At 38.7% G+C, this 25,883-nt stretch overlaps 1 protein-coding gene across 1 annotated transcript; it reads left to right on the forward strand.

Moving 5' to 3' along the window:
- Window positions 1-7,537: 7,537 nt before the first annotated feature.
- On the forward strand, window positions 7,538-25,628 carry MCHR2 (melanin concentrating hormone receptor 2). The gene is made up of 5 exons (XM_046674501.1): window positions 7,538-7,719; window positions 16,043-16,252; window positions 20,493-20,687; window positions 22,866-22,985; window positions 25,313-25,628. The coding sequence occupies exons 1-5, from the start codon at window positions 7,538-7,540 to the stop codon at window positions 25,626-25,628; spliced, it is 1,023 nt and encodes a 340-aa protein (XP_046530457.1).
- Window positions 25,629-25,883: the final 255 nt, after the last annotated feature.

A 25,883-nucleotide genomic window follows, 5' to 3' on the forward strand; every position in this document is an offset into this window, starting at 1 on the left:
ACTTACTAGAACACATGCTCAGCACTTTTTCATATTACCACATTAATTATCACAATCATACTTTGAGATAGGTACTGTTATTATTACTGTTTTATGATGGGGAAACTAAGATTACTTAAGCAAAGTTACAGAGTGCAAGTGGCAGAACACAGTACATTTATATAAACCATAAACCCTTATAACAACATATACAGCCATAAACCCTTATATATTAGAATGTGTTGCCAGGAGGTGGAAATCTTGTTGACTTTGTTCTTTGCTCTAGACATTGTAATGTTTGTTGAATGAATGAGTGACATAAAATAGAGCATACCTGGAGAAAATTAAAATAGAGATTCCCCAAAGAGAGTTTCAATGGAATGGAAGAAGACAGCTGGATCAGGTGAAAAATACTGAGTCCCCAGTTAGTTGGACCACAACTTGGAGAACAAATCTATACAACATGGACCCGTGCATGTGTGTGGGGGCAGGAGTGTAGCAGGTAAATGTAATTGTTATAGTATGTGTTTTGTGGCTATCAAAACGTCCTTGTCGATTTTGCTAGTTATTAGCAGCAGGCTTTTTTCCCATATGATTTTTCTTCTGATATTTAACTTGAAAATAGCAACAACACAAGCAGCCATAAAGCTGGCTCATTAGATTCAGTTAATTGCATCATCATGACTATGTTTCCTAAAAAATAGTTGAGGATTATTATTATAGGATTTATTTTAAAGAGAATCAAAATTGTGTGAAATTATCACCGCAGTGTAAGTAAACTCATCATCTGTTAGTTCTTTTGATTTATTTTCTGCATCATGCTCTTCTTTGTCATATATGTTTTCTTATCACTTTTCAGACTTCTTAACACTTTCTTTTTTCTTTAAAAAAAAAAATCTAACTTCCTCTGAATTCATTCCTCCTTTTGCTTGTCCTGGTCGTTGTGAATAAATTGTCTATGTATGCAGATGTCAGTGTATATAGATAAATGACGTGAGTCAGAATACATTAGACTGACGCTGTCAGTTTTCTAGCAACACCAACCTAACAAGCATAAATTGCCTCTTTTTTTTAAGGAAAAATCTTCCTACAAAAAAGGAATCTTCAACTATTTAAGACCAGTTTTCTGGGTTATATTCCAAATAAGTGTCAAAATTTGCAATTTAATAAATGAGAAGGAGTTTTATACTTGGAAAAGTTTCAAAAGGAAAGTGCTTTACTTTCCTATCTGGGTGGATGGGTTCACCCCAGAGATACCACATGGAGACAGAATTCAGGGAATTTTCTGCAAAGGAGTATTTATTAAGTTAATCTTATTTAAGTATTGGCTTTCATTATAAAATTAGAAGGAGCTGTCCTGGATGAAAATGACCCTTGGATATAATGAAATCACACCTAAGAATTGAAAGATTCTTTGTATAAAAGATTATAAAAAGTAACCTTCTGAGTAAATATTAACAATATTTAAAATATGAACATAATTTAAATAATAATGCTTAAAACTTTTTCAACAGCTAATATTTAACAACCACCAGTGAATTAATATTTTGTTTCTGTATATTTAACTAATGATCAGTGCCTGTTAAGGACAGAAACATAATACGGTACCTGCTGAGCCTTATGAAGCACCAAATATTATTGGACACCACCTTTTCCTGTTTAGCAGTCACAGACCTGGAGGGAAAGCAGGTCCCTACCTGCCATGGCTAACAAGACAAGATGAAGGACAAGGAAGTTATTTTCCTTGACACGGACTTATTATTTGATTGATGAATTTCTCAAATTTGAAATTAAGTGAATTGGTAAACCAAGAAATTTCTTATAAATATGACAGAAGGATTCCCAAAATTTTAATTACATAGAATTTTCACAGATACACCAATTTGCCCTTACTTCAAATTCCAGCATTTACAGGAGATGCTAAACCTGAGGTTTTAACTGACACCCAGCAAAAATAGTAAGTGTCAAGGTAACAGGGCTCTTAATCAGATTTTTAGTGACATGAGTAAAGGTTTTAGATTAGAGGTTACAGTTTACTTTCAGAGTTCTTTCCACGTATTGTATTATTTTACAGATAACTTCCTTTCCCACACTCTGAAGTTCCCATCTTCCTCAAAGAACTTGAGAGCTGGAGACACGTACAGCAGTAGGTGCAGAGAGGTGGAAGGGTAAGGCTGAAGATATTGGGGTTGAGATTTCAATAGCTAGAAGTTGTCAATAACAGGTGAGCCCTCTGACTTTGCAAAATGTTTTTGTTAAACATTAAAAAAAATTTAACACATCACCATATAGATTATCCTCCCACATCTTAGATGTGAGGCCATTAGTCTTAAAAACACACTTATTAGCATGACTGTTGGCTAAAACCGGTGGAGTCATATTCCTGTAGATTATATTTGGAGAAAAGATATTGAAATACATAAATGATTTGGGAGATAATGGGTATTGCTATACATAATTCATTGGAAAAAGTTTGCCTATGTCTTAAACTTAAACCATCATTTCCAAAAATATGTGTGTTCCTCAAACCTATTAATTTGAATGTATAATCCATATTTTCTTCTTAAACTTGTGAAATGCTTAAAAAACAGTTGTCATAACAGTTAATTTTTACCTCTTATCTTTAACACTAGATTTTTGGGTATCCCCCAAAATCTCTCCTAAATATTTTTTAATTATCTAAATAACAGAATGAAAATTGAAATAAATTAATCATCTTGACTTTTTCAAATAGCCACCTTTGTTGTTTTTAAAACATGAGGTGACAGACTGTGAACATGTTTCTCCATATGAAATTCTTCAGTGAGTTCAGCCCGTCAGTCATATATAGCTGTTTTGCCTGAAAATGGCCCTCATGATAAATTTTTGCATACTTTTGGCATCAAATTTCAGCATTACAGAAACACAATCAAAGCTAACACTTATATTAGCCCATTTTTAGAGTTTGAAATAACTGAACAGCAAAGTTAAAAAGAACAGAGAAGGAAGATTAAGAGTAAGATAAGTCGTAATAAAGAAGAAAGAATAAGATTTAGATTATTGCCTTGAAATCATATGGTCAGATGTTAGACTGCTTCTTAAAAACTATTTTTACTCTTAATATAACCTGCAAAGCCACACAGAAAACCCTGTTTAGACGTGACCATCAATCTGAACTTTCTAGTTATCACTTCTTTGCTTCTTTTTTTTTGTATTTTTACCATTATTATATATATCCCTAATGATATAGATTAGTTTTGCTTATGTTTTTAAGTTCTGTATACATGGAATCATGCTGTGTGAATTTTTGCTTTTTGCTCAACATTAGGTTACTAGATTCATCCATGTTATTGTGTGTACTATCGTCTGTTCCCTTCTAGTGCTGTGCAGTATTTCATTTTGTGAATATATCACAGTTTATTCAACCCATTGTTAACGGGCATTTTGACTATTTTCAGTTTAAAATATTTAAAATAAATATTTCTGTGAACATTCTGGAGCACTCATCCTGGTACATTAAACATATGTATCTTTAGGTATATCCCACCTAGGCGGGAAGTTTCTGGGTCATAGGATAATATGTATTTATTCAACTTTAACAAAGAATGCCTCCCTGTTTTCCACAGTGATATATCAATTTATACTCCCACCAGTGGTGGGAGTTTCTATGGCTCCATATCCTCACCAACACTTGGAACTCTCAGACTTGAAATTTTTCCCCAATCTGATATGCATGTATAGGTATCACATATCCCATGATGGTTTTAATTTGCCTTTTTCTTATCACCAGTGATATTGAATACCTTATGAAATGTTGATTGACTATTGGATATCTGTTTTTTAAATGCCAAGTGAAGTCTCTGGCCATTTTTCTGTTGAGTTGTCTATATTTTTCCCATTGGTTTGTAAACATATTTTATATATCCTGAACAAGAGCCTTTTCTTGGTTACATGTCTTAGAAATATCCTGTAGGGCTTGCCTTTTCTCTATCTTAATGATAACTTTTTTTCAATTTCCATGTTACTTTTTGTTTTTTGTGAACATATTTTTCCAATAGGCTACTGACTGGAATGTTCCATCTAGAACATAAAACATTCACTCTGCCCCATTTCTCAAGCATTCATTTTGTCCTCACGTACATTATTTTATTCTAGTAAAAATACACATAACACGAGATCAGTCCTCTTAACAAATTTTTAAGTGAACAGTAAATGTTGGATGTTGAATAAGCATAATGTTGTACAGCCGATCTCTAGAACTTTTTCATCTTACGTGACTAAAACTTTCTATCCGTTGAACAGCAATCCCCATTTCCCTTTACCTTTGACAACCACCATTCTACTCTCAATGAGTTTGACTACATAGGATACCTTATATAAGTGTAATCACGCGGTATTTATCTTGTGTGACTGGATTATTTCACTTAGCATGATGTCCTGGAGGTTCATCCACATCCAGCTTTATTGAGATATTATTGACATATATGTAAGTTTAAGGCGTACAATGTGATGATTTGATACACGTATATATAGTGTACATGTTAGTTAATACCTTCGGGTTAGTTAATAATAAGGTTAGTTAACACCTTCATCTATTTACATAATTCTCTTTTCTTATGGTGACAACGTTTAAGATCTACTCTCTTAACAAATCTCAAGTATACAATACAATACTGTTAACTATAGTCACCACGCTGTGCATGAGATCCCCAAAACTTATTCATCTTATAGCTGGAAGTTTATATCCTTAGATCAACATCTCCCCATTTCTCCGCCCACACCCTAGCCTCTGGCAACTACCATTCTACTCTCTATTTCTATGAGTTCAGCTTTTTCAGATTACGTGTGTAAGAGAGAACATACAGTATTTGTCTTGCTCTGTCTGACTTATTTCACTTGACATAATGCCCTCAAGGTCCATCCTTGTTGTTGCAAAAAGCAGGATTTCTTTATTATTTTGTGGCTGAACAGTATTCCATCATGTATATGTGTGTGTGTGTATGTGTGTGTGTGTGTCGCACATTTTCTTTATCCTTTCATCCATCGATGAACACTTAGGTTGTTTCCATGTATTGGCAATTGTCAATAATGCTACAATGAGCAAGAGTACATAGATCTCTTCAAGATACTGATTTAATTTCCTTCAGATATATACCCAGGAGTGGGATTGCTGGATCATACGGCATTTAAATTTTTCGAGGACCCTCCATGCTGTTTTCCTTAGCAGCTGTACTAATTTACATTCCCATCAACAGTACAAAAGTGTTTCCTTTTCTCCACATCCTCACCAACACTTGTTATTTTCTGCTTTTTGGATGATGGCTGTTCTAACACGTGTGAGGTGATAGCTCATTGTGGTTTGATTTGCATTTCCCTGATGATTAGGGATGTTGAGCATCTTTTCATGTATCTGTTGGCCATTTGTATTTCTTCTTTGGAAAAATGTCTGTTCAAGTCCTTTGCTCATTTTTTAATCAGACTATTTGTATTTTTCTATTGATTTGTATGAGTTCCTTGTATATTTTGGATATATATCACTTCTCAGATGGATGGTTTGCAAATATTTTCTCCCATTCTGTAGGTTGCCTTTTTGTTTGGCTGATTGTGTCTTTTGCTGTGCAGAAGCCTGCTAGTTTCATGTAGTCTCACTTGCTTATTTTAGCTTTTGTTCCTGAGCTTTTGGTGTCATATCCAAAAAATTGTTATCAAGACCAATGTCAAGGAGCTTTTTCCCAATGTTTTCTTCTAAGAAACATGTCTTTCCCTACGTTTTACAGTTCAGGGTCTTACATTTAAATCTTTAATCCATTTTGAGCAGTATATAAGCAATGCTGGTATCTTTGACTGCTTCAACAGTACCTCATTACCCTCAAAAAGTATTTTAAGGATTCCCTGAGGCCTTAGGATAGCTGTTTTTCCCTTCAAAAAGGATTTGCATTTGTATTTGCATTTGCCTGGTACCTAGGGTGCTTCATAGTTCCGGACCACCTCAGACTAAGTTCAAGCCTTGAAAGTCCCTGGCCTAACTAGGCTTTGCCTGCTCAGGGCACAAATCTGAGAGGATTCTTCTGGACCCTCCCAGGGAAGGGACTCTGGGAGCCAGAACCTCCCAGAGAAGTCTGCATTTTTTCCTCTCATTTTCTTCTCCATTCCAAAGGTACCAAGGCAACTCACTCAGCAGTTCCCAATGGTTGGGGAGGTAGGAGAGGAAAATCTGAATCTTGTTCATCCATACCTGAGGTTGCAGCCCCTGGGCCTCCAGCTCAGAGGAAGAGTTCTCCTGCCAAATTTCCCACCCTCAGCAGGCTGTGGGCCTTGACTTCCCTTAAGACATGATACAGACATGGGAGCAGAGCTCAAATGGCTGTGGCATCAGTAAATGCCTTCTAGATAAAGATAGCCTTTGTACTTGTATGTCGTGCTTACCTCCCAGTTACAGGATCTTATCCAAAAACTGGCCATGGAGGGCTCACTAACTTTTCAGATCTTGAATATTTTTAAATTGCTATATACACACACACACACATATTCATACATATACATATATATTTTGCCCAGCATATTTTATTGTTTTCACTGTGAGGGTTAATCCGACTTCCCCAGTTTACCATACCAGAAACAAGACTTAGCATTTTTAAAACGTCTTTTATCAAGATTGTTAGTGAAGCAAATAATTTTCCAGTTCAATTAGGTTTTGTTTGTTTACGAGTTTATTTGTAGGTTGATTGGTAGGCATTTTTTCCTGTGCCATGATTCTTCTTTGTTTGCGGTACCCCTACTGGTACAACACTTCTTCCTTCCCACACTGTCCTTTACTAAGCTAACTCTTCCTCATCTTTCAAGATGGTCCAGGAGTCCTCTCGGGAAGTCTTATCCCATTCCATTCCTAAATAATCAGTTTGCGTCCTCATGCACTTTATAACAGTGAAGATACATGAACAACATGAGTATTGCAGGGGTACTAGTCAATATGACTAGACACACAGGCCAGTAAGAACAGGCGCCAGCTGTAAACAACCAGTCCCTGTGTGTACTGAGTCAATATCAGCTATGCTCAAAGCATGTACCACAAGAGGATGTGATAAAATGTGCACACTTTCATAGTACACTGTTCTGTAATTTGCTATTTACATATTTCCTCTGGTAATCTGTGAGATCATTATGGACATGGAGTAATCATACACACCCTGGAATCTTATGTTGCATGGATTCTTGGTGCAAAGAAGACCCCAATAAATATTTTTTTTTTAAAGATTTTATTTTTTCCTTTTTCTCCCCAAAGCCCCCCGGTACATAGTTGAATATTCTTCGTTGTGGGTCCTTCTAGTTGTGGCATGTGGGACGCTGCCCCAGTGTGGCCCGACGAGCAGCGCCATGTCCGCGCCCAGGATTCGAACCAACGAAACACTGGGCCGCCTGCAGCGGAGCGCGCGAACTTAACCACTCGGCCACAGGGCCAGCCCCCCAATAAATATTTTTTAAAGTTAAAGAAAATCTATTGAGGGAACTGCCTCAAAAATTTATTAAATAAGTCACTTCCTATTCCTTCACAGCTTTAACCACTGGAAGTTCATGAACAATGAATTCACTCCACTCATCCTGTTGGAACACCTCTGCTGAACTTTTGAACAAGTCCTGGCATAAAGAGTTTGCTTATCAAGCCCTCAGCGTTGTGGATACAGTCATCCTCCCTTCCATGATTGGGATTATCTGTTCCACGGGGCTGGTTGGCAACATCCTCATTGTATTCACTATAATAAGGTAAGGGCTTCTTATTCTTTTCCATAATTTAGGGACACCCTATGTTCCCTAAGTGAATCCTTTCCCTCCAGTAGGATTTTTATTGATTAAATCAGGTTTTGGAAATATTTGCTTAAGATAATTAAAGGAAATTCTACAATATTTTCATCATTTACAGGTCTCAAAATGAAAAGACCTCGACCAATGCTTACTGCTGGGTTAGTGAATTTTTAGAACAGTGATTCTCAACCTTGGGCATATATTAGAATCACTTGGGGAGCTTTTAAAACTCCTAGTACACGGTTTCACCCCAGACCAATCAACTCAGAATCTCTGGAGGTAGAGCCCAGGCAGGATTGAAACTATAATACAACCATCTTATTTTCCGGCAATAAGAGATATCCTAAGAAGTTGACCTGGTTTGGCTGGTGAAAGAGACTTTTTTTTACTCACTTGGGCAAGAGAGAGAGATTACTTGATCACCCAAAGATTCAGGGTGTCGTAAATGATGGGCTGTTCCCTTCGATACAAACCACCCCCATGTAGGCCAAACCGAGGGACAGCTGCTCCCTAGTACCTCCTGCCTTTGCTTCACCTCTGTCACCTCATTCAGGTAATTTTCTCCTTCTTCTCCAACCTAGAGCATAAGCTTTAACCTGGAGAATAAGAACGGACTGCTTGTTTTCTATGGGGTTGACAAAATGGATATAGAGTTAGGGCACATGTGCCCCATCATTACTTTGTGTCTTTGCTATCCTAATTTATTTTTACATTTAAGTTTTACTTGTTTTAATCAATGAAAGAAGTTAAACTTTTCTGTCCTGGTCCCTGAGCATACTTATAACCACCATTTAAAAGAATTTTTGTTCATATTTATGTATTATAAAACACATTCTAGAGTACAACCTAATAGGTGTTTTCAATCTTATATTAACATATAGCTACTACAAACTTTTGTGTAGCGTATTACACTTAAAAGCACTGTTGTAAACTCACTTAATCCTCAAAACAACAATACTATCATTATCATACCCATTTGAGGAAAGAGGCTCAGGAGAGAAAATAACTTGCCTAGCATCCCACAGCTAGTAAGTGACAGTCCTGGCACTTGACTCAGATCCCATGATTCCAAATTTCAGGCTACTTCTTCCACATTAATGAGAACAAAGAAATCATCAAAACTAGAAAGATGGTTGGATTTGCCATGTGGATGGAAGAATCCTCCTAGGATCAATTAAGAGCAAGAGCAGCCCTTAGGATGGAGATGGGAATGACACTCACCATCCCTGAGAAAGCTCATAACTGGTCGCTTTCTCTAGGTGGTTTCTCATCAGCCAGCCCATTTTCAAATTTTTATTATCATTATCTCTGAAGTTAATGGTAGCATATCAATGGTGTTTTTTTACACCGTCCATAATTGAAGACTTATTTGATACATTGGAATTCTACTCTTAATGAATTCACGCATTTTTTATTGAGTCCCATAAAGCCATTTGTGAATATCAAGCATTTTAAATTAATTTTTTTTAAGTGCTGGAAGTAGTTCAACTCAATATATATTACTAAATACCTATTCCATGCCCAGCAGTGTCCTAAGAGTTATGTAAAAGCCAAAGAAATATGGTAGCATCTGACTCTAAAAAGTTCGTAGTCTAGTGGAGAAGATAAGATTTAAACACATGAAATAATATGAAAAATAATACATTAAAAACTGTCAAGTGAAAAAAGAAGGAAGATGGTTCAAATAATAAGTTCCAGGAAGGGAAATGGAAGTAATTAAATATCCTCAGGGAGCCTCAAGGAGGCAATACTGCCAAGTCAAAAGTTAATAAAAGCATAGGAATGTTTCTAGCTCACTCTTGTTTGCTGATTGCAACTGACCACTTCTTCCATCTTGCCTCATGCCCCTCAGTATTTTGCTGTCCTCTCCTGAAGATATGTATAGTGTATCTCACACACACAGAGCCTTGGTTCCACTGTTGAGAAATAGAGTCCTTATAAAGTGCTAGCCCTTCAGAAATGGTTGCATTTTTACAGACAACTTTTAAATACAAAGACTCTTCAGTGTTGGATTTCAGGCCCTGTGACAAGCTGTTTAAGAGATATTTGGGGCCAGAGAAACTTCTTCATTCCCCTCAAATTACACCAATAAACCATGTCCTGATCCCATCTACTTATATAGAGACAAAGCTGGAAAAAAGAAGAAATGTGGAATATGAACTCTTCCAAAAGTCAATACTGAGCTATAATTTGTGGAAACAGATTCTGAACATAAAGCAAATAATCATTTAACTGGAAAAAAAGAAAAGCTGAGCCATCATGTTGACCAATTTATGTGCAATAACTGTGAAAAATCTGTCATTTCTTTATATCATAACCATTTTATAGATAACATGTGAGCAGATATATGTTAATGGAGCTTTTAAGATGAATCTTTTCGTCTTTCAAAAAACATTTGGAAGCAACTTAATTTTAATTTTTATTGCTAGGACTTTAATATTTTTCTCTGTAAATTGCTCTCTAAAAATTTATTAATCTTTCAAAAGTTATTTGAAAGCAAAATTAATTTTAATTCTTTTGGCTTGGAATTTATCTAACACTTTTTTTTAAATTGCCCTCCAAAAATTTTAATGCAATTTATGTTAATATATTCATCATGACTTGTCATGATCTTTTGTTTGTTACCTTCTTAACAGACAGGTGGCTCAATTAAAATATTAAGACTACACTAAAAATAAGAAGAAATGGATGCATTTAAAGAAGATTTAGTAACTTTCCCATTTGTGATAAATATTTGTATCAGAAGAGAATGAATAGAACTAAAAGTCAGTAGGATCATTAATGATGCCGGGAAGCTAGCAAAGAACTAAATTCTAACTTTGCCAAAAGAAGCCTAGAAACATGTATGAAAAAATAGATTTAAGGAAGATAGAGCTTCCAGAATAAGATATTCTATGTGGCTTTTTTAGAAAGTGAGAAGCAATTTGTGCATTAAGAGGGTGACTATAAAGTGGTAAGGCCAGATCATTACTAGTCTGTCATGCTTTAAATTTATAGCAGGTCAAAAGGAAGCCAGATTAGAAAATGTGGGAGGAAAATTGGGCAAATTATAACATCACATTTTCCCCCTCTCCTCTTTGGAGTGAGACTAATGAACTCAACCCCGTTACTCAACTATTCTCCACAGCCACAGTGGGCCCTGGGAAACTACTTCAATAAAGGAGACAACATTTTTCCCCATCAGCCCCCTCCTCTTCCTCCTGGACACATCTTTCTCCTGTCTACTGACAGACAGCTTTGAGTGGGCAGGGACTCTCTTAAGGGATGCCCTGTCTCCCAATAAATAAAAAGTTCATTTCTGTCATTCCCTGCCCTCAACTCCCTGTCATGTCAACTAAGTCACACTAAGTCATAAATTACTGAAACATCTTACTTTTTAACTCTCCCAATGGTGTCTACATTTTTATAGAGATGGCAAGAGGGACAGTGTGTTAACCTAAAGGAACACTAATGATCTAAGGGTGGAATACCAGCTGCTAAGACAGACAGGGAGGAAAAATGCTTATAACAAAGACTCCTCCTTTTTCCCACCCAGCTTAAATCATAACTAGTGGCTCCCTCTGACGTAGCCCTTTATCATTCCCAGAGTGTCAGTCACATGTAAGCTTTTGCTGAGGTTGACCCATATCCTTTCTGCACACATACCCTACATTTTAGAAGCTGCTGAACCTTGCAGCCACATCTATTCAAATGAACTGGAAAGTTGGTGAGAGACACTCATTGCTATGGTCCAATGCACCAAGACAACTCTGGAATCTAAAGGGGTTGAATATCTAGCCCAAGGACACATGACGGCATAGAAATAAAATAGAATTCCCAGTTAGGTTCTCTTTCCCCTTTATAACACTATGTATCTAAAGCAGCATTGGCAAATATGTCACTCTACTCTAACTCTCCTATCCTTGGCAGTCATCTCTAATCACACAGGTCTGTCCTTTTGTAGTACCTGTGTGAGGACTCAGAATTCTTCTCAACACACTGCTTCATGAAATCACTATTAATCCATTAGGATTGGCTGGCAATAGGAATTTAATTCAACTAGAGTTAAATGCCAAACAGAAACTGGTGATACAACCCAGAAAGAAACAAAAGCAGGAAGCTACTACAGCATCCTACCACCATGCCCCACCCCAACACCACCACCCTTGTCCTGGCCCTGAGCTGGATGGAGAAAAGGAAGTGGTTTTACAACCCCAAGAGATTGGGCTGCCTGCTGGAAGCTGTAGCCACAGAGGGATCGGGGAACATGGAATGCTCCCCTTCCTGCAAGAGGAAGGTAGAGCCATGGAAGGGATATGGCCACTGCCAATAGCAGAGATGGGAAGGAAATACCCTGGCCTCTCCTCTCCTCCTTTCCTCCAATTTCCCTCTAATAGTGCTTCCTATGGACCAAAACTAAGCAAAAGCCAGTTGGCAAGGAGACCTAGGAACAAAGCTGGTGAAGGGTGTGAAATGGATTTGAGAGTGAGCTGATCAGCAAAGCAGACTCATGAATGTGTGGTGTTATATGTTTTGTTAGTTTATTTAATCTATAGCATATATTGTTATTTCCAATTGCATAAAGTAAACATGTTTTTAACAGAATTTTTTTAAACATAAAAAATAAAGAATAAAGTAAAAATCAGTCATACCACTATTACCAAATAGGTAATCTTTGTGATCACTTAACATATTATTCCAGCATTTTTTTTAATTTATTTTTTTATTGCAGTTCCAGCATATTTTTAAACAAACCTTTAAATAAAGTTGAGGTCATGCCACATACATCGTTGGGACTTTTTTACTTAAGAATTTTTCCCATTTTATTAAATATTCTTGCAAACTGTGATTTGTAACAACTATATCATTTATTGTATGGTATTGTAGAATACCATATTTATTTTATCATTCTTCAAATTAGTGAGCATTTGATTTGGCTATGTTAACCATATAGAAAACATGTTAGCTGAAATGACCACTAATCTACATTTTTTATTTTAGTTGTTTGAGTTATGAGAGACAGAAATTTAATGAAGTCTAGCAACAGGAAATCTGGAGATAAATTAGACCTAATAAAAGAATGGAGGTTGTATAGTTAGCAATTTTACAATTTCTGTTTAATTATTTTTAATTTCTATGCTGTCACTTTCGGTAAAGAAAACAATAATAAAAATTGTGTTATTTTTATTGCCCGAGTACCTTATGCCCAGATAAATACATCATTGGCTTCAGAATCTCTTTTGCTATACCGAATATCATCTGGAAACTTCTATTTAATTATTTTTAATTGCCAGTTAATGGCCTGCACTGTCCTCAACAATGGAATTACCATAATTCATTATCGGTAAATGATGGGTGCCTGTCAGGGCCATGAATCTAATGGCTTCAATTAGGACCTAAGCAACCACTTATGGTTTATATTCCAATTCAAATGGAAATAACATCTATTTATAGGCTAAGATTTATGGGGGTTTTTTGTTGTGTTTTTGCTTTTGTTTTTGTTTTTTTAGTGTGGAACTCCTTCTATCTGATCTCTAGTGGCTGTTCTTCAACCTTGTCCCCTCTCCATCTCCCACTCTCAATGGCCTGGAGAGAACAGAGGATGAGAGACCAAGGAGTCACTTGGTGGCTCTTTTGGTTGACATGATCTTTTCCTCAATTATCTTCTCCTCTTGGTCTTTTCTGAGATGAGTCACCAACCTTCTGGGGACAAGGAACCAACTTGCTTTATCAGTGGCATCAACAATGCCCACAGTGTGGTGGCTGAGTAAGGATTAGTGGGGGATCAGAATTGGCCACCTCAAAATATATCTCTTTGGCTCAATTATTTTTAAGAACGAAAGACTTAAAGAAACTTTGACCTTCCCCCTAACTTTCTAAAAGAATTTAAGGTAAAAGGCCCATCCCCAGGACAGGCCATCACCATAGATAACTCTGGGTATTGGTAAACTGTGAGGGTCCTTGCTAAGCCCATCCTTATCAAAGTTCTGTCTACTAAACCTTTGCTTTTCCATTTCCATGTGAATTGACTTCCTCCCCTTTGAAGCCCCAAACCACTACCCTCAACATCCTCCTTTGTCTTTAGCTGAAGATGGTATTTAAGATGAGAGCCTCTGCCATTTTGGTGAGTCACTCAGTTTTCCTGACTGTCTCTCATGTTTACATGTTATAAAGTTTCGTTTGATTTTCTCCTATTATTCTGTGTCATGTCAATTTAATTTGTAGCCCAGCCAGATGGACCTAGAGTGGGTAGAGGAAATTGTCTTCCTCCCTACAGATTCAATGGCAGTAACTTCCCCACAGGGTGTGTGTTGCCAGGGCCTAGCTAAAATATCCTTGCCCAGACTGATGTCTCACACAAGAATTTGATAGCTTAGATATAAAGTTCACAGGCTGTAGAATCTGAAGCCCATGTGTTATAAAGACACACACTAGCTTCCAAACCACTGAGCAATAGCCCTGGATGGAGAGTGAACTAGCAATTGTGGCATAATCTTATGGCTAATTCTTGTGTGCTCTTTAAATTCTATTCGTCCTCAGTTCAGATGCCACTTCTGCCAAGAAATCTGCCTTGACTGTCCCCACGGGAGAGGGTAGAGGCCCCTTTTATGTGTTCCTTGTGCTTGCTTTAGTTTTCTCTCATCACGTTATAATGTGCTTGTTTATTTATACATGTCTCCTTGATGTTAGGGTTTTGGGGTTGTTTAGTACTGTGGCACCAGAACACAATATTATGCCTGATGTGTAATTGGTGCTCAATAAAATGTTTGTTGAATTAATGAATACCGTCTCCCAGTAAAGATGATTCCTGTTTATTATTGAATGTCCCAACTCCTTGAAGATAGGGCACCAACTGAATTTTAAATTTAAGTTTCTGCTCTCAGAAAATTCTTTTGCCTACAAAGGAGAGTGCCACATCTAGATAGTATCTAATTCACTTCCCCTGGCAGGACACAAGAGATCCTTCCCAATGCCCTCTCCCAGTTTACTCATCTCAGATTTCTTCTTCACACTGTCTGGGGTTCAGGATCTTAATTAATAGTCTTTGCTGTTGGGTTAGATTTTATTGGAATATTTCAAAGTAATGGTTGAAATTTTTTAAACAATGGCCTCAGTTAGGATTTGAACTTACAGCTTTGGTAGGGAAAAATGCATTGCACAATGAAAACCATTTATTTTCCCTGTTCAGCTGTTTTTTATGCTAGGGATAAGTAAAGACTAAGCCTTTTGCCTGAGTGAGCTTAGAGTTGGTGTAATTTGTTGCTATGTAGAAATTACCCCAAAACTTAGGGGCTTAAAACAACAATCATTTATTACCTTACATAGTTTTGAGGGTCAAGAATCCAGGAGCAGCTTAGCTGGTTGGTTCTGGCTCAGGGTATCTCACAAAGTTTCAGTCAAGCTATCTGCCTTTAGATGACTATCTAAAGGTTTTGCTGGGGCTGGAGCATCTGCTGAAAGGTAGCTCACTCACATACCTGGCATGTTGTTGTGTTCCTCTCCAGATGGCTCTCTCCATAGTGTTGCTTGAGCATCCTCACAAGATGGCAGCTGGCTCCCCCCAGACAAAGTGATCTGAGAGAGAGGAGAAAACGCCACCATGCCATTACATCTGAATTTCGAATATCACACTGTCAACTCCACCACATCTCTTCATTAAAACTGGGTTGCTAAGTTCGACCCACACTCAAAGGGAGGGAATTAGGCTCCACTTTTTAAAAGCAATATCAAAGAACTGTGGACATATTTCTAAAACACCACAGTTAGTTATCAGATAAATTGTTCAAAATGTTTAATTATACACAAGACTAGGCATTTGAATGTGCATTTGTGTAGGTTTTCCTTTAACTTGCAAAATTAATTGTGGCGATTAAAAATGTGTAACACAGGGGCTGGCCCCGTGGCCGAGTGGTTAAGTTCGCGCGCTCCGCTGCAGGTGGCCCAGTGTTTCGTTGGTTCGAATCCTGGGCGCGGACATGGCACTGCTCATCAGACCACGCTGAGGCAGCGTCCCACGTGCCACAACTAGAAGAACCCACAACGAAGAATATACAACTATGTACCAGGGGGCTTTGGGGAGAAAAAGGAAAAAATAAAATCTAAAAAAAAAAAAAAAAAAATGTGTAACACAAAGGGTGAAGTGGTGCACCTACAACAGGAGTGACAAACATTAACGTACAAGTGAAATTTCACAAGATTGTAACCTATCATTAACTCAATAAAAAAAAATGTGTAACAGATGGCATAAATTGAAGAAGGTGCGTCCTTTCAATGTCAATCCTCGGTTTCCCTCCATTCCTTTCAGGTCCAGGAAAAAAACAATTCCTGACATTTATATTTGCAACCTGGCTGTGGCTGATCTGGTCCACATCATTGGAATGCCTTTTCTTATTCACCAGTGGGCCCGAGGAGGAGAATGGGTGTTTGGGGGGCCTCTCTGCACAATCATCACATCACTGGACACCTGCAACCAGTTTGCCTGCAGTGCCATCATGACTGTAATGAGTGTGGACAGGTAAGTGAAGAGACGATGAAATATCCTAACATAATTCAGAGGTTACCCAAGGTCACCCCAATTTAAGCAACATCAGTATTGGTTTGTAATAGCAAATCTCTTCTTCCTTTGCTTGTTTCATTGTAGGACTGATTACTTAATATTTTTCCAACCTTCACAGAGGTCTATTTTATTTAATGGAAAACTTAAAACACTAAATTCTCCTTTTTTCTAATCATTCTTTTTGACTTCAGTTGTATTTGCATGAAAAAAAGATCATAAAATCTTGAGATATTGGGACGAGAATGAATGCCCCCTGTCATTCTTGCAATAAGGAAGCTGAAACCCCGAGAGGTGAGAGAATTTGCTGAAGTCACATAGAGAGCCAGTAGCAGAGCTGAGAAGTGAAGTAGGTCTCCTCACACCCTGTCCAGGGCTGCTTCTCGTATGTTCACTGTCTCACACACTCTTATTATTACCCAGCAGCTCTAGGAATCAATGGAGTAGATATGGGCTCCTCTACAGGTAGGAAGAGATGTCCCAGTACTAGGAAGACCATCTTTTACACACATCGTTGTGATTGGTTAGTGCAAATGCTGCCATTTTACATCATTAGAAATTTATTAGACTCTGTCCTGGAATGTGCCATAGCCATATTCACCAACCATGTAAGCCAATGTTATTCGAGGAGGTGAGGGTGAGGATGAGTACTTATGAACCAGTGAGTGGTGGACCCCAGTTCAGACCCAGGCTGTCCAACTCTAGAGATGGCAGGTAGCTGGCAACTACCTCACCGTCTGGCCTCTTTAAGAAGCATGCAAGCCGGTATGTGCCCTGCATCAGCCAGACACCAGGACCTCCACACCAGTTGTGGCAGCATTCCCCAAACAGAAACAAGCCCTAAAGACAGTAGTAATATGCACAACAGTAATATGCTGTCTCAGAGAACAACTCACTTCAAATCTCCACTCACCTCCCTCGTCCCACCCCAACGCGGCACACTTGGTCTCCCTTGCTCTAATCTTTTTCTTTCTCCCTTGCTTCATATATATTACATAGTTTAATTAACTTTGTGTGTGGATGTGTGTGTTGTTTATTTTCTAGGTTCCTCTATCCTTCAAACGTAAATTACACAAAGCCAGGGTCTTTGATCACCAATACATCCCAAGTGTCTGTGTAACAGCGCCTGGCACAAGGGTGCTCAAAAAATATTGATGAATGAATGAATGAATGTTAGTCTCGAGGGCTGTGTTAAATTTCCCCAGGTCCACCCCGGACTTCTTCCTGAGCTCTGCCTCTTTTACTCTTCCTAGTGGCCTTTGGGGTGGGGAAGTGATGAGTGATTCTTCAGATGAATAAACAAAGGAATAGCAAGGTTCATATAAATCACTCACTGGACTATTACTATTCAGACATGAATAATGATGCATATGTTTAATGCATTTTTTATATCCTGCTGCTTTCCTGCAAAAGAATTCTCGAAACATAGAGTGTGCTTTTCAGTTTATAATTAACATCACATTTTTTAACCATTGCACTGTGCAGGTCTGGTTAGTTCCGCTGATGCCAGCCAACGCAGACCGTGTCTTGAGTAAAGGCTGGTGAGCTTGCCAGGGTTCCAACACTGGGGGAGGGCCCTGCACAGTGCAGGTCCACTGCAGAAAAGCAACCCAAAGTACAGGCTTTACCAAAAATCACAATCCCATTCTCAGACATAATAAAAGCTTCCCCATATCCTGTACCCTGAAAGCAGGAGAGTATTGGCTTTTTTTTAAAGAGGGGAAATTGTACCTCTTCTGTAAACTTCTCACTGTAAATAAGGGGATGGACATTGTCTGCCTTGGAACAGACCAACTGTATATATTTTCTGACGATCACAGGTTTTTTCTGAGTGTATGTGTGAGTGCGTGTGTGTCTTGTACATCTGAATAGCGTCTGTTTGTTTTAATCTGATGGACGCAGTAGGCTAAGCTTTTACTTAGGACACTCAGGACCTTTGCTTCTCCCTGTCCTCACTCTAGAGGATCACGTGGCCAGAAACATGAAGATTCTATAAAAGTGAAACTTTTCCTCCCTGGCAATTCGTAAAAATTCAACCAAATCTGCCATTTTGTAAAACAGAAATGGAGTTTTCTGTGTAAGTCCATAACCAAATGTTAGTGCCATAAGTATGCCTTATTCTTTATACATTTAAGTCATTTTAATTGTCAATTTAATGGATCATAAATTTCAAGTGTTTCCCATAACTCTTTCATTTTCCTTTCTCGGATTAATAAATAACTGCAAGTGTGTAGAATATTGTGAGTTCTGACCTCCAAAACAATACAAAAGTAATTTGTAAAATTCCAAAATATTAAAAATTTTTGCCTCCAGATGAAAGCTACCTAAGACTTTTATTAGTGGTTACTTTTGTAAATAAATTCTCTACAACATCAAAAGTCAGAAAGTAGGATCCAAAACTCCCTATTCATTCATTCATTCAATTCATTCATTCAACAAATATTTATTGAGCATGGACCATAGGCCAGGGACTGTGCCAGACACAGGAGATACAGTAGCATTAAACTCATAAGAAAGGCTCCTGCCCTCATGAGGCTTCCATTCCAGAGGCGTAGACAGACATTTAGTGAAGAGTCACATGGGTAAATGTGCATTTCCACACAGTGATACATACTAAGAAGGAAAAGTAGAGTTCCCCAATGACCCACATTTAGGCATGGGCCCTTGTATAGAGCAAGTGGTCAGGGGAGGCTTCACAGAGAGGGAGACAGTTAAATGGGGACTTGAAGGAAGAGCAGGAGGAAGCAGAGACAGATCCTGCCAGGCAGGTAGAATAGCATGTGCCTGGCCCTGAAAGGGGAAAGAACTTGAAGGAAGGCCAGAGAGACTGGCACATGCTTCGGCCCAAGTTGCAGGCAGGGCCAGGTGGAGAAAGACCTTGTGGGTCATGATAAAAGTTTAAGTTTTACCTGAAAGATGTTGGAAAGCCATTGAAGGGATTTTAGCTGGGGAGAATATGATCAGAGAAAATTCCCTAATGGATCAATGCTATTACTCATCATCCTTTATTCCCAGACAGATGATGCCTGGCCTGCTGTACAATCACTACCTCATCCCCTTCACCAGCAGGGAGGGCAGGGGGCCTTCTCTCCTTAGAGCAGGTAATGCAGGTGCATGTGCAGAAGGAGGGGCGCTGAGGCACCCTGGGCCACCATCTCTCCCTACAAGCTGAGGGGTCCCTTAGCTGATGGCAAAACATCCTGCCTCTTGAGCAAAACTGAAAGAGGACAGGGAGTTTTTCATTTTTGTAAATCTTCATTAAGTAGCTCTACAAAGGCTTGGAGAAAATGAAATGACCATCAAAGCCATATTTTACATTTATTTAATTTCTACAAATACCACCTTCCACCACCCCCACCCCTGGCAAAAATGTTTTCTCAAATACCCTTCCCTCTAAATTTGAGCTCTCTTTTTCATGCTTTAGCTTTCAGTTGGCTCTGAAAAATTCTTCTTGGATTTGCCAGAGGACAAAATATATTTGGTATGTCCGGATTTCAAGTTTGATTAATGATTATCCTTTTTTTTTTTTTCGGGATCTAAAATGGAAAAAAAGACGTGAAAAAAGAAAAACTCTTCCCCATGAAATTAGCCCATTTCCCCCCTCCGGCCTCCAGCCTAAGTTCCCCAAGGACTTTGCATTGTCTGTAAGAATCATGTTTGTCTATCTTTACTGTGATTCTGAGAACTGAAACTCCAAGAGCCCGGGGACCCTCCAGCAAAGGCATCTGAGCGAAATGTCTGTCCCATGGGCCTCCACCTCATCCTTCTGGGGGATTCTCCTACCAGCCAGTGCACTTTCCTCCTTCCTGCCTCCACGTCAGTAAATCCTACTGGGACTTACGGAGGGCCTCTTCCTCCTGGAGGAAATCCCTGTTCAGAGACCAGGTTTTCCAGAGCCTCATCTACAAGGGAAGTGCCTTTGTAAAGAATGAGTCTGCCTACCAGAATTGTGCCATTATCAGTGTGTTCATGGAGTGACAGCTATTTCAGTGAGTGGTTTATTCAGACCTGCAAGGTCAAGAGTTGTTTTCTCTACAGGTACCAGCTAGCTCTTAAAAAATAGAACTTTCTTTTACCCTGATAGAGGTGTGCTTCAGGGAGGATAATAATACTAATAATTTACTCTTGTCATGAACCTTTCATCCTCGGAGCTCAGTGCTTTTATTGATTGTTCCCAAATCCTTCTTAACTGGCTTTGCAGGTACTTGGCTCTCGTCCAACCATTTCGACTGACAAGTTGGAGAACGAGGTGCAAGACCATCCGCATCAATTTGGGCCTTTGGGCAGCTTCCTTTATTCTGGCGTTGCCTGTCTGGGTCTACTCGAAGGTCATCAAATTTAAAGACGGCGTCGAGAGTTGTGCTTTTGATTTAACATCCCCTGACGATGTACTCTGGTAGGTTCTTAAAACTTAAGAAAAATAGAGTTGAATTAAGTTGTGAAGTGCTTCATCCTCCTTGTCAACACATGAGCAGCTGTGCAGAGTGTCCTCGGGGATCCTCTTCGGGCCAGGCTCCCTGCTTAGTTTTCTGCTTTCCACAATCAAGTTGATAGTTTGATTTTAAGGAGAGGGTCACCTTTAGAGAAGGATTTTGAGTTTAATCATGTAACCCCAGTGGACACAAATATATTTAAATATGTATTTTAAAGATCCGTGGCAGCCAGACACAGGAGGGGCAGAATTTCCAAAAGGGTCTAGGAGTTCCCCAGACTCCAACCTTATCCATATGCAACTGGAGTTTGGTTGAATTGTGTCCCCTAGAAGATATGTTAACCTAACACTTGGTACCTGTGAATGTGACCTTATGGAGAAATAGGGTCTTTGCAGATATAATCAAATTATGTTGAGGTCATACTAGATTAGGGTAGGCCCTAAATCCAATGATTGGCTCCTGATGAGGAGAAGGAGATTTGAAGAGACAAAGAGAGGAGAAGGCATGTGAAGACAGAGATTGGAGTGATGTGTCCACAAACCAAGGAACACCAAGGATTGCTAGAAATCACCAGTGGCTAGGAGAGAGGTGTGGAGCACATTCTCCCTCAAAACTCCCAAAAGGAACCAACTCTGCCAACACCTTGATTTCAGCTTCTGGCTTCCAGAACCGTGAGACAATACATTTCTGTTGTTTGAAGCCCCCCAGTTTGTGGTAATTGGTTACAGCAGCCCTAGAAACTAATACAGCAACCAACACAGGCACTCCTTACATTTTAACTTGAAAAATTAAGTCAAAAATTTTCTGAGATTTTTAACATAGCATTGGAGTCTATGACTAAAATTTTTTGATCACCTACTAAGGGCCAGGTACTGTGCTAGGTGATTTTTGCATACGTTACGGCAAGTCGATCTGGCACATTCCTTTTTCCTGTCTACCACTTGTCAATTAGATGAGTCATTTCTGCATTATATAGACACAACCCAAGAGGGATGGAGGCAGAGGCCCTGCAAGGCCACGAATCGAGTAACAAAACTCTCCAGAGGAGTGCAACATCAATAGGATTGATTGTTTATTTCTTACTCCTCCCACCAGCACTGGCTGCACTTACAGACAAAAGCCATCAGCCAATTTAAAGGTGAAATGGTACTTAATCACTGGAGGCTGGGAGACTGATAGGGCCCCAACCTGTCTAAAAGAACACAACCTGAGGCTCACTATAGGACTGTATGACTTTGGCCTGGGTCAAAGAAACAAAGATTAAGTATTTTGCACTGATAGCTGCTTCCGCTGGTTTTGGTTGCTTATCATAAGCGATATTCTGAGGTTTTGGCCTCTGCTGTTCTTCCTAGAATTAAGTCCTTACTGTAAACTGGGACTGGAACTACTGTGCTGCGTTCGGGGTCGCTCTCGTGCCAGATGCTCTCTCTCTGCCGCTCTGTCCATACCCACGAAGTCTGGGCTGACTTCTTTCACTGATGCCGGGGTTCTGCCAGGAAGGAGGACACCTGGCATCTGTGCAGAAATGGAGTTGGCTCACCTGAGAAATCCCCCCGGAGGAGCACTGAGGAAAAGACTGGCTGATTTTACAACAGGCCCTTTGACAGGCTGTCTGGAGTCTTGGTTACAAGTGTGGGCTGTGCAGCTCGACTGTCTGTCTGAGTTCAAATCTCATCTCTGCCACTTACTAGCTGGACAACCTTGGGGAAGCCACTTAACCCCTCTGTGCCTTAGTTTCTTCTTCTGTAACGTAAGGATGCTAATGGCATTGTACTCATGAGACTGCTGAGATTCAATGGGTTAAAATATGTAAAGCACTGAGAACGGTGCCTGCTAGATAATAAATGTTACCTGCTGTTGCCTGTTGTTGTTTATAACACTAAAGATAGTGATAATAATAAGTATCCTCACCTGTTGAGTACTCAGCAGTGTTGGGCTTGGCTAGAGAAGCGACAAGCATCCTCGTCAGTGAACCCACGAAGAGCAGGACTTCCCCAGTGACAGCACCCAAAGATCCTTAACTTTTTCCAAGTACTTTTATCCTGGGCTCTGAAAAATCAGAAAAGCATCACTCATTAACTGTAAAAGCCAGTTTCTAGCAATGTGAACGCAACAGTCGTGTCTTCTCTCTCCATTTGCAGGTATACACTTTATTTGACGATAACAACTTTTTTTTTCCCTTTGCCCTTGATTTTGGTGTGCTACATTTTAATTTTATGCTATACTTGGGAGATGTATCAGCAGAATAAGGATGCCAGATGGTAAGTGTTTTCTTTTGCTTTGTTTGTTAAAAAGAACAATTCAGAGATCCTAAGACGTCTACAATAGAAAATGAAGCAACAATAACTTGAAACATCCCACACTTAGATATATGGGCAGTAATGTCTGTATAAGGCGGTTTCTGAAAATAAGACATGTTCTGAAGCAGCTATTTGAGGATCTTCAGTGATAAATGTTGAAGTCAGTGATGTAATTGTTTCATCATCAAAAATATAAACAGAACTCAAGATTCTATTTGCAGAAGAATTTTATATTTGTCATCAACAATAACAATCTTATTTAAATATTTTATTTATACATTTTGCACAGCTATGCACATTTGTAAATATCCCAGGTGTTGTGTATGACCTTTTAATTTTTGTGTTTTAATTTTTTTTAATTTAGAGGAGCAGGATCTCATTAATATTTGAATACTTTAGGACAAGTTAATTAGAACTAATTAAAACAAAGACTTACCTAAAGACAGTAAACTTAGGAAAGACCCTTAAACTTGTCTCTAAAACTGAATAAATAAATCTAAATTATTTTTTACTTGAAGTTGTATTACGAAGTTGTTCAAATGAGTAAGTCAGTGATAATATAACATGTTGGGTTAAAAAATGTTTATTAAAATTTGTCTTTACAATAGATTATTGTATTTCTTTTGGAAAGACATAATTGCTTGGTTTCACCACACACCATACATAACACTGTGAAGATTTTTAAAAAAAAGAATGTGTGAACAATTTAACCATCATTAGTCAAAGTTTGTGGCTACCCTGGTACCAAAGGTTTAGGTGGTCTCTCGGCCCATGACATTTTTTCTCACTTAGCTTCTTGAAATTCTTTGGAAATATTACATTCTTAAAGGGTGGTCTATTTTGAATGGGAAAGGGAAGCAGCCACAGTTCTAGAAAAAAATACGCTTCTAAATGTATCACAGGGAGCTGAGTTGGTGAGAAAGTTGAAATGGAATTATATGGAATATCAAGACACCGACAGCTGGAGAGGGTGCTTGAGCCCTTTTAAAACAGTTCTCCAAATCAGATCACTTTGCTCCCAACACTTCCCTCAGAAATACTAAGAGCATATGAAACAAAACTCGTACTGTCCAGCTGTCCCTCAAAATACAAGAAGTTAGAGGAATTATGGTGCCTACTCTGATAAACTGTGGAGGAATCATTATCTTAGAATGATTTTCAGCTGCTGTACTTTTTTTCCTATCATTCCCCAGGCTCGCTCATCTGCTTCAACCATGTCCCAGGGAAATTTCTATTAAATGTCTAGATATGACATAACATGCTAAAATTGGGGGATTTTAAAATATTTTTTATTTTATAATAATTTTAAATTTGCAGAAAAGCTGCATAAATAGTACAGAGAGCCTCCATATACTCCTTACCCAGTTTTCCCATTAACATCTTACCTTACTATGATGTATTTACCAAAACAAAGAAAAGGGCATTGGTACATTATTATGAAGTAAACTCTACCCTTTTACTAGACTTCAGTTGTTCCATTAAAATACTCCGTCTGTCCCAGAATTCAATCCAGAGCACCACATTGCATTTAGTTGTCATGTCTCCCCAGTCTCCTCTGGTCTGTGACAGTTTCTCAGTCTTTCCTTGTTTTTCATGTCCTTGATAGTCTTGAGGAGTCCTGGTCAGGTATCCTGTAGAATGTCGCCCCGATCTGGGTTTGTCTGATCTGGGTTTGGTATCAGAATTAGACTGCGGTTATGTGTTTTTGGAAAAAATCAGCTCTTCTCATCACAACATATCAGGAGGCACATGATAACTACATGACATCTCTGCTGATGTTAACCATGATCACTTGGTTACGGTAGTCTTTGGCAGGTTTCTCCACTGTAAAGTTACTGTTTATCCCTTTCTCTACACTATTCTTTGGAAGCAAGTCCCTAAGCATAGCCCACCTTCAAGGGGGCAAGGGGCGGGTGGGAATTAAGATTCGTCTCCTAGAAAAGGGAGTATCTACATATTTTATTTGGAATTCTTCTGTAAAGAAGGTATGTCTCTTCTTTCCCCTTTATGCATCATTTATCTATAAGAGCATAGACTCATGTATATTTCTTTGATATTTTGGATTTTAATTCAATACTATATCACTTATTTTGTTTCTCAGAGTGTTCCAGCTTTGGGAAGTTTTTAACAGGAATGAAAAAGAATCTTTTCACAATGCCCTGAATAAGTAGGAATAAAAATGAGCTTTATAGTCCAAAGCATAGTCATTATGAAAAGGTTATAGGAGATAATGGCCCCATAATTTCTATGGTTGTTTACTTTCTGTCGCCCTCTTGTTTCCTTTGTAGTTACAATCCCAGTGTTCCAAGGCAGAGAGTGATGAAGCTGACAAAGATGGTGCTGGTGCTGGTAGCAGTCTTTATCTTGAGTGCTGCCCCCTATCACGTGATCCAGCTGGTGAACTTGCAGATGGAGCAGCCCACACTGGCTTTCTATGTGGGCTATTACCTCTCCATCTGTCTCAGCTATGCCAGCAGCAGCATTAACCCTTTTCTCTACATCCTTCTGAGTGGAAATTTCCAGAAACGCCTGCCTCAAGTGCAGAAAAGAGTGACTGAGAAGGAAATCAACAACATGGAGAACACCTTGAAATCAAGCTTCTAGGAGAGTACATGGATCATCAAAAGTCTAGACAGGCTTGCCTATGTTATTGGCATTACTAGAAAGGACAGGTGAAGTGATGTACTTGTGCCCATTCTTTGTACTTGTGATCCTTAGTAGCATGGAACAGAAGTATAACCATTGACATGCAACGAGTTTAATATGTTAACTTTAGTAAAATGCAAAATACTTATCTATACTGAGATGGAGTGGGATAGTCTAAGACACTCAAACTCCGTGCTTGTGGATGTCATTTCA

This window comes from Equus quagga, chromosome 11 (assembly GCF_021613505.1).
Source record: "Equus quagga isolate Etosha38 chromosome 11, UCLA_HA_Equagga_1.0, whole genome shotgun sequence".
In the NCBI taxonomy this organism is placed as follows: domain Eukaryota; kingdom Metazoa; phylum Chordata; class Mammalia; order Perissodactyla; family Equidae; genus Equus; species Equus quagga.